The 16,565-nt window shown below is 57.2% G+C and overlaps 1 protein-coding gene across 4 annotated transcripts in view; it reads right to left on the bottom strand.

The window, feature by feature from the left end:
- The window catches only part of EXD3 (exonuclease 3'-5' domain containing 3), a 253,050-nt gene that overhangs the window by 11,461 nt on the left and 225,024 nt on the right, over positions 1 to 16,565 (bottom strand). For all 4 annotated transcript variants that reach the window (XM_084219682.1, XM_084219681.1, XM_084219679.1 and 1 more), the window contains one exon: positions 1,844 to 1,937. In XM_084219682.1, coding sequence (XP_084075808.1) covers positions 1,844 to 1,937 — 94 coding nt within the window. The remainder of the gene's footprint in view (positions 1 to 1,843; positions 1,938 to 16,565) is intronic.

Raw genomic sequence — 16,565 nt, forward strand, 5'->3', positions numbered from 1 at the left:
GCCCCCATGGGAGGAGGTTCCCTCCTTGCCTGGAAGCAGGAGCAGGGAAAAGGCATTTCTTGCCAAGCAGCAGCACCTGGCCATGGTCTAGGCCATGGACAGGGGCATGACAGGGACAACATGGCCTGGGCTGGAGTCATGGGACAGGGGACAGTCCTGGTGTGGGGCTGTGGGCGCTGAACACTCCCATGCCATGTGTTGGGCCATGACAAGGGCAGAGCAGGTCCTGCCACCAACTGCTGCAGCAGGAAGATGTAAAGGAAACCAGTGAACAGGTGAGATTTTTCTTATTGACCCACTTTTGTGGCTGCCCAGCCTGTTCCAAAGCCACCACTCTCCCCTCCAAGTGTTGACAGAACACTGTCAGCACACCCTTCCTATTTGTCTTCCTGAGTATCTCACCCAAGGTGGGACATTTTGGGGCAACCTAGTCAAGCTCACACTTGCAATCCCTGCTTGCAATCCCTGCAGCTCCTAGCAAAATCCAAACAGAAATGGAACCCTCAGGATGGGGCCAGAGCCCTGGGTCACAGGGGACTCTGCTGGCAAGTCTCCAGCCCTGCTATGCCCACCTGTCTGGGAATCACAGCTTCTGTCTCATGTCTCCACCACCACTCTGGGGATGCTGTGGCACCTTTGGTCCCTGCCCTGCCTGCTTGGGGCAGAGGATGTTCCCCATTGCAGGACTCTCCAATGCCATGGCCAGCACAGGGCTCCCACCTGCTCCTTCCCCATGACCCCCCCAGGTACATGGGGAGACCTAGCAGGAGACTGCACGGCCTGATGGGGACACGGGGTGTTGCAGATGGAGTGGAAGGAGTAGAGCAAGGAGGTCCCTGAAAGAGTCTGTGTGGGGGAGCCACGGTGCTGTGTGAGACCCTCCCACTCCATCAACCTCATCCCAAAGGGGGAAAGGAAAACGGCTCACTCTGAACACAAACCACAGCATTTCAATTTCCCATACTCTGGAACTGGCTGAACTGGCCTGTCTGGTCGCTGGGTACACACGCAGAGAGTGCCCTCACCAGAGGAACCGCCGGGGAGGATGTGCCGGCCTCTGGGGAAGCGCAGCGCTCCCAGGCTGCCGGCACCCTGGGAAAAGCCGCCCCACCGCGTTCCTCATGCCCAGAGCCACACGTGCAGCCCCAGCAAAGCCACAGCCGGCCAGCAGCGCCCAGCAGCCGTCACTTCCCTCTGCTCCCTGCTGTCAGCAGATGGGAAGGCATGCACCGAAGGGCTGGCCTGGAGCAGCAGGAGGGGCACGTTCCCATTCTGGTGTGCCTGCCATGGGTGTAGTTTGCCACCAAAGTGGGTCTCCCTGTGGGAAGGAGCGTGTGTGGGTTGATGCACCTTGGGGCACGGAGGAGCCTTCTCTCCCTCGAGCCTGCCGGAGCCTGGCTGGGCAGGCGGCACTGACTCACCCCCCTGCAGCTTGACCTAATTCAAGAGGCACTGGGCAGGAGAGGAAGGCACTGGGCAGGTGAGGAAGGCACCGTGAGCAGCCCCAGCCAGGAGGCATTTCACCACCCAAGCTGAGTTTTTCACTTTCAGGTGATGAAGGCCTCAGGCTGTCACTTGAGCTACTGTTGGCATGTCACCAACTCCCCGGGCTGGGCAATCCCATGCACGACCCTGTGCCTTGCAGGGCAGGACAGGGCAGCCAGGGCAGAGACATAAACCGGACCTGAAAGAGCTCTGTGGGTCTGCACCCTGTGGCAGGTTGATGGCAGGGCACTCTCATCCCCCTCTGAGAAACCCCCAGGCCCAGGGGGGTGGTCCTGCTCTGTCCAGAGCAGTGAGTCACAGGGAAGGGCACAGGAGGGGGGATCACCCACCCACTCACCTGCACTGTGCTCCTCTGACACTTGTCTGCTGCTCTCTACCAGCTGCTTCATCCTCTCCCGTGAGACCTTCAGGTACTTGTTGCAATTGCACACCTGAGAGAAGAGAGAGGGGGAGGTCAGTGAGATTGTCATCGTGCTCCCCAGGCACCTCCTGCCTGCCCAGGGCACAAACCCATGCTGGGCACCCCTGGCACAGGTTGGGCAGCCCCTATCACATGCACTACAGCAGGGACACCAGGGCAAGGCCTGTCCCACAGGCACCAGCCACAAGCCCAAGAACCCCCTCCAGAGGGGCTCCCTCTGTGTGTGCCCAGCCACGTCTCCAGACAGGCTGCCAGCACTGCTGCCCACCCTGGCTCCCCGGCCAGAAAACACCAGCAATGAGGCTGCCTTAAAGCATCAAGCAGACACCCAAAATCTCAACTGTGGCTTCAAGACCTGATCTCTCTTGTCTGACAGAGGCTGGGGATGAAGGGTGTGGACCCCAAAACACTCTGGGCTCTCATTTGGCTCTGCTTGGCTTGGCTCTGCTGCAGCACTGTGAACATTAAGTCATGCTTTCTACCACCTTTTGTTTGGCAAAATGTACCCAGACAGGTCTTTGAGTGCCCACATGTGCCAGGTGCTGGATCCCAAAGAGCTCCCTAAATCCCACTGCTGAGGAGCACCCAGGGATGGTGCCAGGGGCTAAGCACAGGGTGCAGCTGACAGCCAAATGCTTGCCCAGAGTGAGCAGCACTAAAGCTCCCTGGGAGCATCACAGCCCTGACACCTTCCCTCTCCTCTCCCCTCCCTCCTGGGCTGGGAGCTGGTTGTTGGGATGTGCCACAACACCTTTTGTCAGCTGTTTGTTTTTAGGGGCTGTTTTCTGCACATTGCACCCAAGGCAAGGAGGGAGAGAGGTGAGCAACTTCACTAACCAGAACAACTCAGTTTTCTGCCAGGGGCTTTGCTCCAGAGCCTGTTGAAACCAGAAAGGTTTTTCCAGCTCCCAGGCAGGCCCTGGTGTGGGCTGGCAGCCACTCTGCTGGTTTGGGGCTGGAGCAGTGCTGGGTTCATGGCACGGGGCAGCCATAGCCCTGCTCCCACACAGCTGCCTGCAGCAGGAACGGAGCAGGCTGATTTGTTTGGAAATGAGCTTGCCACCTGGTCCTGGCTCTGCCTTGCAGCACGAGGTGATTCCCACTGGCAGCCTCTACAAAACCAGCACACACACCCCATCTATCTCCATCCCAGCACACATCCCCAGCCTTTTGGCCAGAAAGGACACCTGGGCTTAGTTCCCTGAGGCGCCACTGCTCCAGCCCTGCAGAGCAGCAGCACGGACAGACAGACAGAGATGAACAAGGGGTGATCTTGGAAGCGCCCAAATGACATGGAAAACAGTGCATCACTTTTAAAACGGGATTTTGTGGCAATTCTCTGACTTGCGCAACAGCATCAGCACTCCCCAATTGCCTTGAGCAACTGGGGACAGAGCCCTGCGCTGCTCCTTGCTCATGCTGGGGGCAAGATGAGAGCACTGATATCAGAGGGGCTGAGCATGTCCCCCTGCCCTGAGCAGGGCAAAGCCCTCCTCGGTCTCACCCTCAAACCCAGGGACCCGGGAAATGCATCTGGGTGAAAGCCCAGGGAAGCAGAATGATGCTATGATCTGTGGGTACCCGAATTTCTGCAGAGCCTGACCAGACATTGGATGGTCCCTTTGAGGCCTGAGGACATCCCAGCTTGCACAGGCTGGACCTAGAGCCGAGATGCCACCCCCTAACAGGCACCCACACTCTCACAGGAATCTGTGGGATTGCAGCAGGCAGGCAGAAGGGACAGGCAATTGCAGGGACATGTGCTGGTCCCACTCCCCATGACAGTGACAATGGGCTGCATGCTGGAGAGGGACATGGAGCCTGGAGGGGTGGGGGATGGTACCTCTTGGGTATGGTGGCAGCACTGGAGAGTCAGAGGTTTCCAGGAAGCTCCCAGGCCAGCTGTCCATTGGACTGCCAGCCGGGAGGGTGCAGCAGGGCCCAAGGACACCCTCCTCCCCTGCCTTCCCTGCTGGCATGGACATGCAGGGGCTCCCCTGCCCTCTGTCACACACCAAATCCCCCAGGACGCCCAACCCTGGCAGCTTGGAGCCCACCAGGCTCCTGAGCAGCAGTGCAAGCACGCTGGGCACAGGCTTCTTGTCCTGCCTGGGTGCACAGAGTGACCTTGCACAAATTTCTCTGCTTCTCTAAAGTTCATGGCTGTTGTGAATTAGGGGCAGTTCACTCCCTGGGCCAGAAATGCCCAGCAGCACATGGGTATCCTGGCATTCCCCACTCTCTGAGGCTGCTGGGTGCTGCCAAGAGGCTCTTTGCCCCATGCCACCCCATAGCTTCTGGCCCTTCCCCACCTTCAGCTTTCCAAAAACAGAGTACGAGCTCAGGAGCCAGATAAGCCACTTAAGCAGCAGCACCAATTAGCTGTAATAAAAAATTGCGATTCATTTTTTTTAATGCCGTGACAAAATGAGCCAAAAGAGATTAAGTGAGTGGGGAAGGCTGCCACTTCCACAGGCTGGGCTGCACGGCTGCTTTGCAGGGACCAGTGGTGGCCTCAGGCTTGATGCTTGGCTCCTGGGAATGTGGAACAGTTTTTTGGGTGGATCTTTTTTATATAGGGTAGGGAAGTGGGGAGCCTCTCTGCTGGAGAAGGGATGGTTATTTCTTCTCAGAAAAGTTTGGTTTCTACAGATCCATCATGGCAGGATTAGCTGTGGCCCCAAAAAATCTTCATGAGGTGAATCAGCAGGAGATGGTGGCACCTTGGAACACTGTCTGGAGTGCAACTGCTGTGAACAGCAGCCATGACCTGACAGAAGGGTTTGGCATCTCTGTAACATCTCGGGGTCCTCCCAGCCCCTGTGCCAGGCTTGGGGTGGGGGTGGCAGCTTCTGTCCACACCCCAGTCCTGCCTGGGGGCCGATCTGCTGAGTTGGCTGAATGCAGGGGCTCTGCTCATACCATCCTGCCTGGCCTCAGGGATGAGGAAAGGGCAGAGTCCAGCTTGGGAGGAGGGGACTGGGGGGCTGCAGCCCCCACAGGCTTCTGAGTGGCCCCCAGTCCGCTGCCACTGGTGTCCCTGTGCCCCGGGGCACTGGGGTGCAGGGCAGCAGCGGGCACACCTCGGAGGAGGAGCAGCCCTGCCTTTCTCACGCTGGGGCAGCCCGTGCCAGCACATGCTTAGTCACTGGTAAATCCCAGCCGAGATCTGCTCTGCCCTCTGTGAAATGGATCTTGGCTGCACCCCCGCTGAAGCAATCCCGGCGCTCGGGAGCCATGGCGGGCGCGCTTTCCCACGGCAGCCCGGCCCCCGGCTCCGCGTGTGAATCAGCCCGGCCCGGTGCCCCTGCCCGGCGCACGGGAGCGCAGCACGCGGCGTGTCCCTGCTCCGATGCCTCGGCAGCAGGGCAGATGGAGCTGCGGCGGAATTCAGGCTCCTTGCCTGGGCCGGGGGATTCGATGCGACACTTCCCCTGCATGCCCCGGCTCTGCTGCCACGTCCGTGGCAAGGATGAGGAGCAGGTGCAGCTCATTTCAGAGGAAGCCGTGGTCCCCTGACGGCTGCATTCCCTCATCGTTGTCCCCTCTCCCTGTGCCTGTCTGTGCATCCCAAGGTCAAGGTGCGGCAGCTCGTGTGGGGCACCGTCACCCCCACACCCGTGTGCTTCTCCCCAGGACCTCAGGCCAGCATCGAGGGGCACTGCAGCCCAGCCAGCTCTGTGCTGCCACCACCACGGGCGTGACATGGGGATTAGAAGGAGTGATGTCATTGGACTGAGACTGTGGTGTTATCACTGGTGTGGATCTGTGGTCCCTGAGCCTGGCGAGGTGCTTGTCCCCAGCCCCAGCAGCTTGAGCCTCCCTGCACTAAGGCTCTCCCTGCCTGTGCCACCAAGAAGGATGAAGCAGGTGAAACGTCCTTTTGCAATGCTGGCAGCCCAGCCGGCGCCCTGTTTTTGTTTAGGATGATCCCTGCCTCTCCCAGCCCTCCTGGCTGGGGATTTCAGCAGCAGTGACGCATGAACCTCCCAGGACTCGAGTGACTGGATGCTTGAGCCTGGAGCTCCAGGGCCATCTCAGCATCCCATCCTCTTTCTGCACCTCCACCCATGGAGCTGAGAAGCTGAAAGAAAACTCAAGTTCAGCAGATAACAGGAGCCAAACCTTTGGTGACTCCAAAAAGGCTGCAGAAGTCGGTGTGAGCTTGGCTAAGGCTGGCAGCATAAGCTCAGGTGGATGGAGGCTGGTACCCAAAACACCTGGAAGATGAGCAGTTCAGACAGCACTAGATCAGTTTTGCTTGTTTCTTTGATATCTCTAAAAGCTGCATTTTCAAAGTGCTCTGAGTCACCTTGGTGATGCTGACCTCTGCCCGGAGGAGCCACCCTGGAACAGCCTCTGGGCCTTAGGGCTCCTTCCACCTGCTCTGCTGACAAACGTCACAGGCCAGCGTCACTGAGGGATCTCCTTGGCAGGGGTTTCACCAGTGAGACACAGCTCTCTGCCTGGAGAGCTCCTGGCTTGGGAAACCCTCAGTGTAGAGGATCCAACCTGCTGTAATGGAAAACAGTGCCTGGTGTGAACTCTTTGGGGCAATTCAGGGCAGCTCATGTCAGGACAATTCCTTGGGTGTCTTCTGCTCGCTGTATCACAGGACTACTCAACAGTCACATGCAGTGATCTCTTTTCCTACTCACCACCTACCCTCTCCTCTTTTTCCCTCTCTCCAAGATAGATATCACCTGGTGAAAGGGCCACTCCTCCAGATGGAGGTTGCAAATCTCCCTTTGGTTGTGAAAGCACAGCCCTTGAGCATCCAGGAGATTCTTTCAGGGACTTATTGAGAGTTGAAACCTCCCCAGACTGCAGGATGCTAGGGCTCAGCACAGGCTGCCCTCTATTACCTCCAAGGCCAGGAATTATGGATCTGCCTCTGCACACCTTCTGCCTACAACCCAAAGCAGAGTGCCCAGGAAGGTGGGAGACGGTGGGAAGGGCAGTGACAGAAAACCAGGTAACAACCCAGCAGATGTGAAGCAGAGGTCAGGAGCTGACCATGCTCATCTGCCCACGTGTCTGTTTTCTCACATTTTTCCCAAGTGACTTCAGCTGCGCTTGCTGCACCCACAGCTTTGACCTTCAGTCACTCTCCTCTTCCTCTAGCAATGCTCTGCCCTGTAGCACCTTCAAGGTCCTTGCACAAATAGCAGAAACTCAGCAATTCAGCCCACTGGAGATCTCCACACCCTGTGGGTGCAAAGGCCACCTCTGGGTGGAGTGCTGGGGACAGCCATCTCTCCAATGGGATTTTCAGAGAGCAGCTGGCTGGGCCATGTTCCTTCCCCTTTATGCCAAGAGCTTTCCTCACTGATCCTCTGATCACCAGTGCCTGGGAATCATAAAGGTACACATTGCTGCTCCTGCTCTGTTGCAATGGTCCAGTGCCTGTCCTTATGTACCAGCAAAGCCCCCAGCAGCAGAGGAGATGCTGGGTGTGCCAGCCTGGTACTTCCAGAGGGCAAAGGCTCTCTGTGCACACAACAGCCCCGAGTGCCCACAGCACCAGGGCAGCCTTCCTGCCAGGGCTGGGAGTTGGGCTGTGATGCTCCCACACGGAAATGCAGCCTGGGCATCCTCTGCCAAACCTGCCTGCACATCCAGCAGCAGGGATTTCATGGCCATCTGGGCTCAGTAACCTGCTGCCAGTGAAACACAGGGCTGCCAGTGGGATCCTGGCACCAGGGGCCGTTTGGCTCACAGAGAGGGAAGGGCTCTGTTTATTGAATCATTAACATCACTTCCCTCACTGCCAGCCAGGTATTCCGAGAGGTCTCTTAGGCAAGTGCTGACCTAGCCCAACCCTGCTAAGCTGGTAAGATGACATGGATCCCATGCCAGCCTGGTACTATGTTCCCACTGCTTTCTCTGCTCCCGTTTTGCTATTAGTCATCCATTTCTGGAAGGTTTCTCATGCATAATAAAGTGTTTCAACACTTGCATAAGCCAATTCTTCTCATCAGGAGTGACCTGCTGCATTTCCCAACACTTTCTCTAGGCAGTTCTTCCAACTGCCATGAAATATGGAGTTAAAACATGAACTTTTCTATTCCCCTCAAGGCAAAAGGTGTGGGAAATCAAACAGATAAGAATGCCTTTAATTAGTATCATTTGCATAAGCTCTGGGAAAGGCTCACCTGACAGCTCCAAGGGCCTTGCTTGTCTGGGAGCATCAGCCATGGCTGAAACGGGCAGATTAGCGGAGTTCCTCTGACTGGGGAGACAGTGAGAGTCAGGGTGATAGAGCCCTGGAGGCTCCATGGGTACCCCAGCTCCTGTTGGCTTCTCCTTGGGACACCCCAGCTCCCACCACCTCCTTGTCTGTGCAGTCCAGATGCTGCTGGCTCCCTTTAAGGTCCCCCAGCTCCCACTGGCTTCTTGTCAGGGCACCCTCTTCTCCATTTCCACCTCCCAGTTTGCAGCTGCTCTGAGCAAAGAGGTGACTCGTGGGCTAGGGCGAAGGGCAGGGATGGGAAGAGAGGAGAGGAAGCACAGGCACATCCCTGAATAAGGTGTGGAGGCTGTGGAGCGAGCTCGGCATGCGGCAGGGATGGGAGCAGGCGGGGCGGCCTCTGCTCTCCTCTCCCCGCTGCACTCACGCTCCCTCAAGCGCAGACGCTGCCGGTCCCCAACCACAAACCCCATCCCCTTGCCGTCACTGCCGGGGGTGACGACCAAAGCCCTTTTCAGTACCTCAAGGCCTTTGCAGTGATGAGAATCTCACCCCACACTACACCTAAACCCACATGCAAAGCTGAATTTCCCAGAGGAAAAAAAACTATGCTCAACCCACCTTCCGCTGCACACATCCCCCCTCGGATCCCTCCAGTTGCCTCTCAGCTACCTCAAGTCTCACTTGCTCATCTTCCCTCCCAGCTGTGCTGGGCGCCCCAAAAAGCTGAAGCTGCCACAGCAGCCCTGACACAACCTTCACTGTAGCCGTGAGCCCTGTTTATACAGCACGCAGCACATGTGTGCTGCCCCGGGACGGGCTCAGGGCAAGTTTAATAACAAAGCAAACCAGTAATAACTGCCTCCTAATGAGGTTACGCAGCATCCCTGAAGACTTGGCTTTAGGGTGAGCTCTGTGCCAGGAGCTGCCGGGGCCGGGATTTGAGCTGTCCCTTCCCACCCTCCTGACTGCGGTGCCTCCACTCCTCCAGCCGTACACCAGCACCTTCCTGCCTTGTAAATGTGCTTTATATCCAACCCTGGGGTGAAGGTTAGCTCCTCCTGTGTCATGCAGCTCTAGGACACCCACCTCCTGCTCCAGTCTGCCCCACAGCCTGTGCCATAGCAGGAGAAGGGTCAATTTACCCAGCTCCCTGCAATTCAGCTCATTGCTGCTCCTCTTTATCAAGCTACTGAGTTTTATCCAGCTGGAGGCAAGAGCTCTGCTCTTGGTCAGAGGATTCCAGAGGCTGATGAACCCCAGGGCTGAGGAAAAAACCCAAATCAAGCTCTGGAATTGCCTGGCACTGAAAACAGAGCGAGAGTCCACATCCTGCCAGCTCATATTCCAAAACCAAAATGCAGGTGGAAATCTGGCTACCAAGCAAACCCAGACCTTCAGGAGCAACATGTTTTGGCACCAGAAATGGAAGAGGTAATTCAGATACATTTTCTGCCCTTGAGAGTCAGAGCCCTGGAAACTGCAAAGGGATGAAGTTTTTCTCTGTCTAGAGGATCCCCATGCCCAGGTCATTGACAGTCAGGCACCAGCACTGCTCGTCCTGCCCCGAGGGCTTGCTGGCTGTGCTGTGAGCTGGGTGAGCTGGGTTCCTGCCTGAGCTGGGCCCCAGGAATCCCCAGGGCAGCCCATGAATACTCTTCCCTGCTGCACCTTCCCCTGGACATGCAGCCAAGATGGGGCCGTGTCCTCTGCTCCTGGGGCTGGACAAGCTTTAGGAAAGTATCTTTATTGTGTATTAAGCAACAGCCACCCTTATTCCAGCTCCCTCTTGCTTTCCCAGGCAGCTGTTCCTCCCTCTGGCTGAGGTCCTGGGACTAGCTGTGTAATGTACATCAGAGGCTTGTTCCCCTGCCTGGTGCTGAGCTCTCAGAGCTCTGCCTGGCTGGTTGTATCCTCAGCTCTCTGCTTTTCCCCAGAGCAGTTTTCAGCCCTGTGCAAATGGCCAGGGCCACCCTGGGCCAGGTGGCTGCCCAGCTCTGCTCCTCCATGGCTATCTGGTCCCCAAGCATACTGCTGCCCTCTCCTCTGCCTTCCCTGGGGAGGTGTGGGGCTGCCCGGGGCTGCTTCTGCAGGCCAGCACTGCAGCTGAGTGGGGTGAGGATGTGCGGGCAGAGGCAGAACCAGGGAAGCTGGGCTCATGTTTCAGCTTCTATTTTTATCTGGGAACCCAAGTCTGCTATGCAGAGGCCCCCAGGGGACACACTGCCTTCCCCAGCTGGAACCAGATACCATCAGAGCACTATCTGCCCTTCCCTATCACCACGCCAGACCTCCGGGTAGAGGACAGCATCACCCGAGGCACTGGGACATCCTCCTGGCTCCTGGTGCGCTGGGCAGGAGGGAAGGAGTTGGGGAACAGCTTGCAGGCCAGGTCCCCGTGCCTCCAGCTGCTCTGAGGTCGGGAACACTTCATCACAGGTGGAGCTGCAGAACAGCCCTGCCACACTCTCACGAGGCCACCAGCCAGGTCAGCAGGCAAGTGTTGGTGTCCCCTCTTAAGCTGGACTTCATTTCTGCACCGGGGGACGGGGATGCTCAGGGCCTGGGGCCCCGCCTGCAGCCCCCAACCCACCATGTGCTCTGCGGGAGCCTGTGGTGATGCTGTGGGGCTGCACCAGCCCCATCCCTTTCTGTTTGTTAAAGCAAATAAACCTGATTTAGCGGCCAGAGCTGCAGGAAAATGGGAACTTGAGCCACTCCAGCCTGAGCAGCTCGTGTGTAGCTGCAGGTTGGCCAGGGCAGAGGCTGCACTCACTGACGGAGAGCTGGCATGGGAACGCGGTGTGGGAGCCCCTGGTCCTGGGCAATGCCAGTGAGCAAGGGGGCACAGCTGGGAGGAGGTGAGCCCCCGTCCCGGTGGGCAGCGCCTGCTACTTTAACTGGGGGTGGAGAGTAGGAGCAGCCGCAGAAAACCAGAAAACGGGAATTAAAAAAAAAAAAAAAAAAAGCGTGAGAAAGGAAATCTGAGCGAGGCCTGGAGCAATCTACCCAATCCAGCGGAAACAATGGCCCAGGAAGAAAAACCAGTTCCTACACACAAGGTAGAATAGGCTGGGAACGCTGGAGGAGGGGCGGGAGGCTCCCAGCACAAACAAGCTGGGCATTATGCGGCTGCGCTGCGCGGGGCACGGTGCCCCTTCCCGGCGTGGGGGACCCCTAATCCTGGTGTGCTGGGCTGGGCTGGGCTGGGCTGGCACCCACCCAGGGAACAGCAGCTCGGGCTGGCGGGGCTCACCTCCCAGGCTGGGCTGGGCTGCATTAGCGCCCAAACTGGGCTCAGCTCCCTAGTTTAACTCAGCTGGGCTCAGCATCCAGGCCGGGATCAGCCACTGGTCTGAGATTAGACCTGAAAATGGGATCAGAAACGTTTTGCCCGGGATTAACCCACATTTTGAGATTAGCCCCCAGGCTGGGCTCACTTCCAGGCAGGGTTTACTCCAGGATGGGCTCATCTCCAAACTAAGCTCACCCCCGGGATGGGCTGATCCTCAAACTCAGCTCAGCCTCAGGAGATGGGATGATCCCCACGGTGAGCTCATCCCCAGAGCAGGCTCAGCCCCAGGCTGAGCTCAGCCCAAAGGGCTGCAGAATGCAGAGCTGCTGGCTGGCCTCCCCCAGGCTGCTGGCACGTGGGTCCTGGACACTTTGGGGAAGTGGCACTGCTGCCAGCTTGGCCACCTCCTCACCTCTCCAGATCCCACTGTGAGAAGCTCATTGTCCCTCTGGTCAGCACACCCCGGCAGGCAGACCCTGGGCTGTGGGATGGAGAAACCCCAGACGGACAAATCAGCTCCAGCACGGTCCAGGGGCTGCTCCCTGCCCTGGCCATGGGCACCAATCCATACCCTTGGCTGTGTAGCAGCAGTTGGGATGTGCCAGGGGGTTGTTCTCCCCACAGCTGGAGAGCTGCATAGTTTCATTCTGAAGCAGAATCTTAAACTCCTAAAATCAAAACCACCATCACGATCCTCACCATGAGCAGTCTGGCTGTGCCACTGGCACTGGAGGAGGTGTTTGGCCCCCCAGGCCAGCCTTCACTGCTGAGGGTGGGGACACATGGGTGTCTCCAGAACATGGGCCGCTGATTTATCCTGGCCTGGCACCAATTCTCGCTTTGGGGATGGTCCCATTAGTGTGAACCTACTCCAAAAACAGTCACCACCTGGGCACAAAGAGTGTAGGGAGGGAGCCAGAGAAAAGGCATATCCCACCCTGACAGGGTCCAAAAGGGCTGCAGTACCCTGTGCTTGGCCAAGGAGGACTGGAAACAAGCTGGGGCTTGAGAGGTGTCATGGAGTGTGCCACACTGATGGGCACATCCCTGAACTGAGGGCTCCTGGGACCCTGGGGTCCTGGGCAGTGGGCAGGGGATTGCTCCCAGTCAGCCCATGGGCGGGTGAGGAGGAGGAGGAGGAGCCCTGTGCTGTGCTGGGTTTCTTTCCCCAGTGTCTCACTGCAGGTGTGCCAGCATCCCTCTGCCTAGACAACCCCTGGTGGGGTGAGACTTCCACTGCTCACCTCTGGGATTTCCCACCTCCAGGTGTGGCTGTAGGACATGCCATGAGGGAAGGTCCATGGGCTGGCAACATTTACTGAGAAACCTTTGGTAGGGCAAAGGTGGACAAGGGGGGGATTTGGGTGAGTACCAGGCTGCTGTTGCCAAGCACTTTTGGAAGGCTGTCCCTGTCTGAGGCAAGGGCTCAATATACCCTGAGGGTGCAGCTCTTCCCACAGTGTGCAGAGCATGACACTGCACAGCTGGGTTCAGGCAGCATTCCCAGCACAGAGAGGCTCACAGGGACCATCACCCTCTTTGAGATCAACCATCTACATCTCCTGAAGAAAACCACCAGCTCTTTACACACAGCTTCTCCAAAAGGCTCCCCAAAGCAGTCTCAGAGAGAAGCCACACTGGCTGCTAGCTGGGACAAGCTAGAGGAAAACTCTGGGAGCAGGGGAAGACCTGCTGCTGCCAGAATAAGAACAAACCCCAGGAAACCTTGGGCATTTATTCCCCATGTTCCCAGCCTGACACCTCCCAGATGTGTCAACATGACCCCAGTGTGTTGGTGACACGTGGGGTCACCATGGTGTGATGGGGGCCCAACCCATACTCAGCTCCTCACCACAGCAGCAGGGGGTGCAGGGAGTGATCTACAGCATCACAGGCTTGTGTCCCACGCACAAAAGGTAAAAAGGGGCAATAATGTACAAATGTGGCTTTTTTTTTGCTCTTGCTGGGCTCAAGGGAGTTGCTCTCTATTGTTTCAGTGGCCAAGTGGAGGAGGCAAAGCTGGGGCAGATGACAGGAGTGATCTGACCCTGCCACACCTGGGTTTGCCCTTTCCCTGATGGACAGGACGTGGGCAGGTGAGTGGTGGCAGAACTGTAATTTCACCCTGCAGAAAAAAATACCTCCGAGTGAAAAATGCTGATGGGCAATTTGTGGGGGTGAAGTCGGAGCAGAAAGGTGTATGCTTCATTCCTCACATTCCTCTCCAGCTTCCTTGGGAGAGTGGCTGTGCTCCCCAGGGCCCTCCCAGTGCCCAGGGGGTGATGGAGAGGGCTGAGGATCCTGTCCTGCCACCTTGCTGCCTCCACCAGCTGTGCAGGGCTGAGCATCTTCCCCTCCTTTCCCATTGTGGGGGAGGAGGAATAGGACTGAGGTCTGAGTCCTGCTGGGGTCTGTGAAATGAAATCTGTGATCAATGTGGGCTGCACCTTCAGAAACACCTGGGTGAGAGACTCTCGCAGGCACCGCCGTGTCCCCAGTCCCATCCTGTCGAATCCCGGCGTCCGGCCACATGCACGGCTAGCACACCGCCTGCCGGGGGCCACACCTCGGGCATCACGGGCTCGTCCCACCGTCCGAGCACAGAGGGATGTCCTCTCCTGCAGCCACCTCCCCGTGTCCCCTCTCCTGCAGCACCACCCCGAAGCACCGAGGAGGAGCCGCGCTCCATCCCCGGCTCCCTCCCGGGCACTGCGAGGGCACCGCGCCAGCCGCTGATGGGAAAGTTCAGGGTCGGGGCGAGCGCGGGGAGAGGCTCATAAAGGGCTCTTTGTGCCGCAGGTCTGCCCCGGCTCCGCGTACGGAGCCCGCGGCCCCACAGCAAAATGCAGCCCAGAAATATGACAAGACATCTTTTTCCCAGGGTGCTGTTAAACTCTAATTAAACATTTTAGCACACTCGAGCAAGGGAATGTCTGCTTCTCAGGCCCAGGCCATCCCAGCTGGAAATCATCCCCTCCGATGCGAGCAGCCCGGTGCAGGCTGACCCAGAAAGATGCTGCTTGGGCATAGGGATGATGTGAGCCCACACACCACAGGGGACAACCTGCTCCTCTCGTACCCCTCCACGCCAGCATGGGTTCACTGCTGCCTCCCACTCTGGAGGAGGCATCCAGGCTGGAACAGCTGGAGAAGGGCACATGCAGACAGGTCCATCGTGGCAGTGCCACGCTGGCACTTGTGCACTCCCCACTGTGGGAGCAGGGGTCCCTGTACCTGCTGGGGCAGCAGCCCAGGGTGCACAGCTTGCAGGGGCAGGAGGCAGCAGCTCCTTCAAGAGATGGTGTCAGAAAATCCTGAGAGGCTAGAATTGTCATCCTGCTATTTTAAAGAATGAAAGAAAAAGAAAATAGCACAAAAGAGCTGAGCAGTGAAGCCAGGTGATTCCAGGAGTGAGGAGCCCTGTAAGGCAACAGTCTGGGGCACAGCAGCTTGGAGACTCCCCTAAAATCACGTGGATATCCAGGACAGGTCTCATGACAGTGAGCTGACACAGCTCTCCACATTATTAAACACTGACTTTGGCCATTAATTAGAGCAATCCCTCACCACCTTGTTTCTAGCAGGCACAGACCGGATGCAAAAATATCCCTGATGCTCTGGTGTCTGACCCAGCCTCATGGAGGGGACATGGTGACACTGAAATGCTGCTCTGCTCTTGGGAGGCGTATGGCCCGGGAACCCCAAGATGTGGGCAAAGTCCTTGCCTCGGACCACAAGATTGAAAGATGAGTCGTAGATCTTCTTTTTTGTTCTCAAAGATATTTATTGTTTCTTATCAGGAAAAAATTTTCCTCCTGCACAGCCAGGATCTGTCCAGCCGGACAGTGCCAGGCACTCTGACAGCCCCTGGGGTGGTGTTATCTCTTTATACCCAAAACTACGTACATGTTTACAATAAGTTTCCAATACCTATCATCTATACTAGACAGTGAACTTCTATTCTAAACCAATCTAAAAGTGCCAACATCACAGCAGAAGATGGAGGCAGAGAAGAAGAAGAAGAAAGGCACGACACGCCCAAATCCCTCCATCTTGTCCCCATAATCCCTATACTAAAAAACCCCAAAATCTACTTTTTCACCCAGTGAGAGTAATAATATCACACTAATTAAACTTCAGAGGCTTGAAGATCTTCATATAAGGCTGGCCATTTGCTCCACGGCTCATAGTCAAAACCGCAGGTGATCTGGGCTCTGTGCCAGGGTCTCTGAGCCCCCTGGCAAGGGGGGGTCTCGGCAACTCTGGACTCCCAAAGGGATGTCCTGAGTTCCGACACTCTGCAGCATCCCTCGTCCCACCTGAGCATGGCCCAGTGGGAGCAGTACACCAAGGACAGGCAGTGCTGGGGGCTAGGGAGCTGCTGGGTTCCTATGGGCAACCTCAGCATCAGAACCAGGTCACCCAGGAAAGGATTACTCCAAAAATGTGCCATTTCTGAGATCAGTAAATGCTGGGAAGGTGTCTGCCCTGAGACTCGGAGCAGTGTGACAGACCAAGCAATGACACTTGTAATTTGGCATCCCATGGGGTGGAATTTGGCAGAACTGGTCTCTCCTGCTCTAAGGACATTCCAGGTCCTGCACGGGCAGTCTGAACTGAATTCCCTCAATACATACAGCAACCACGGGTTTAATCCAGCTCTGCCCCCTCAGTTAGACAAGCAGCAGCAGCAGCTCCTGGGGGAGCTTCATCCTGGCCCATTGAGGCCCCAGGGCAGAGGTTCCTGTCACTGTGCTGGCAATCACCCCTGGGAACCCTCCCTCTGGTGTTGTGCCTACGCGCACTGGATGCTCCTCCCTAAGAAAATGGGAACACCAGCATCTGGACCCCCTGACGGCATGTGACTGTGGATGGCTGGCAGCCCTGGAGGGGGTCACAGCCACAGGCAGGGCTGTCCCCAGGTGCCACACGCTCACAGGGTTTGTCCTTTTCCTTTCACTGCAGTGGGATGGGGAGGGAGGCTGGATTTAGGAAGAAATCTTGACTTTTCTAGGAAAAGCAAGGCAGGCAGCAGGGTCTTTACATCGTCCCTGTGCAGCACCTGGGCTGTGCTGCACTGTCAAGGCTTTGTGGGATGTATCTGTCCCTGAATCCTAATCTACTGAGAGTGCCCCAGGTGGCACCGTGAGCCC

This window comes from Fringilla coelebs (assembly GCF_963513975.1).
Source record: "Fringilla coelebs genome assembly, chromosome: 21".
Taxonomy (NCBI): Eukaryota; Metazoa; Chordata; class Aves; order Passeriformes; family Fringillidae; genus Fringilla; species Fringilla coelebs.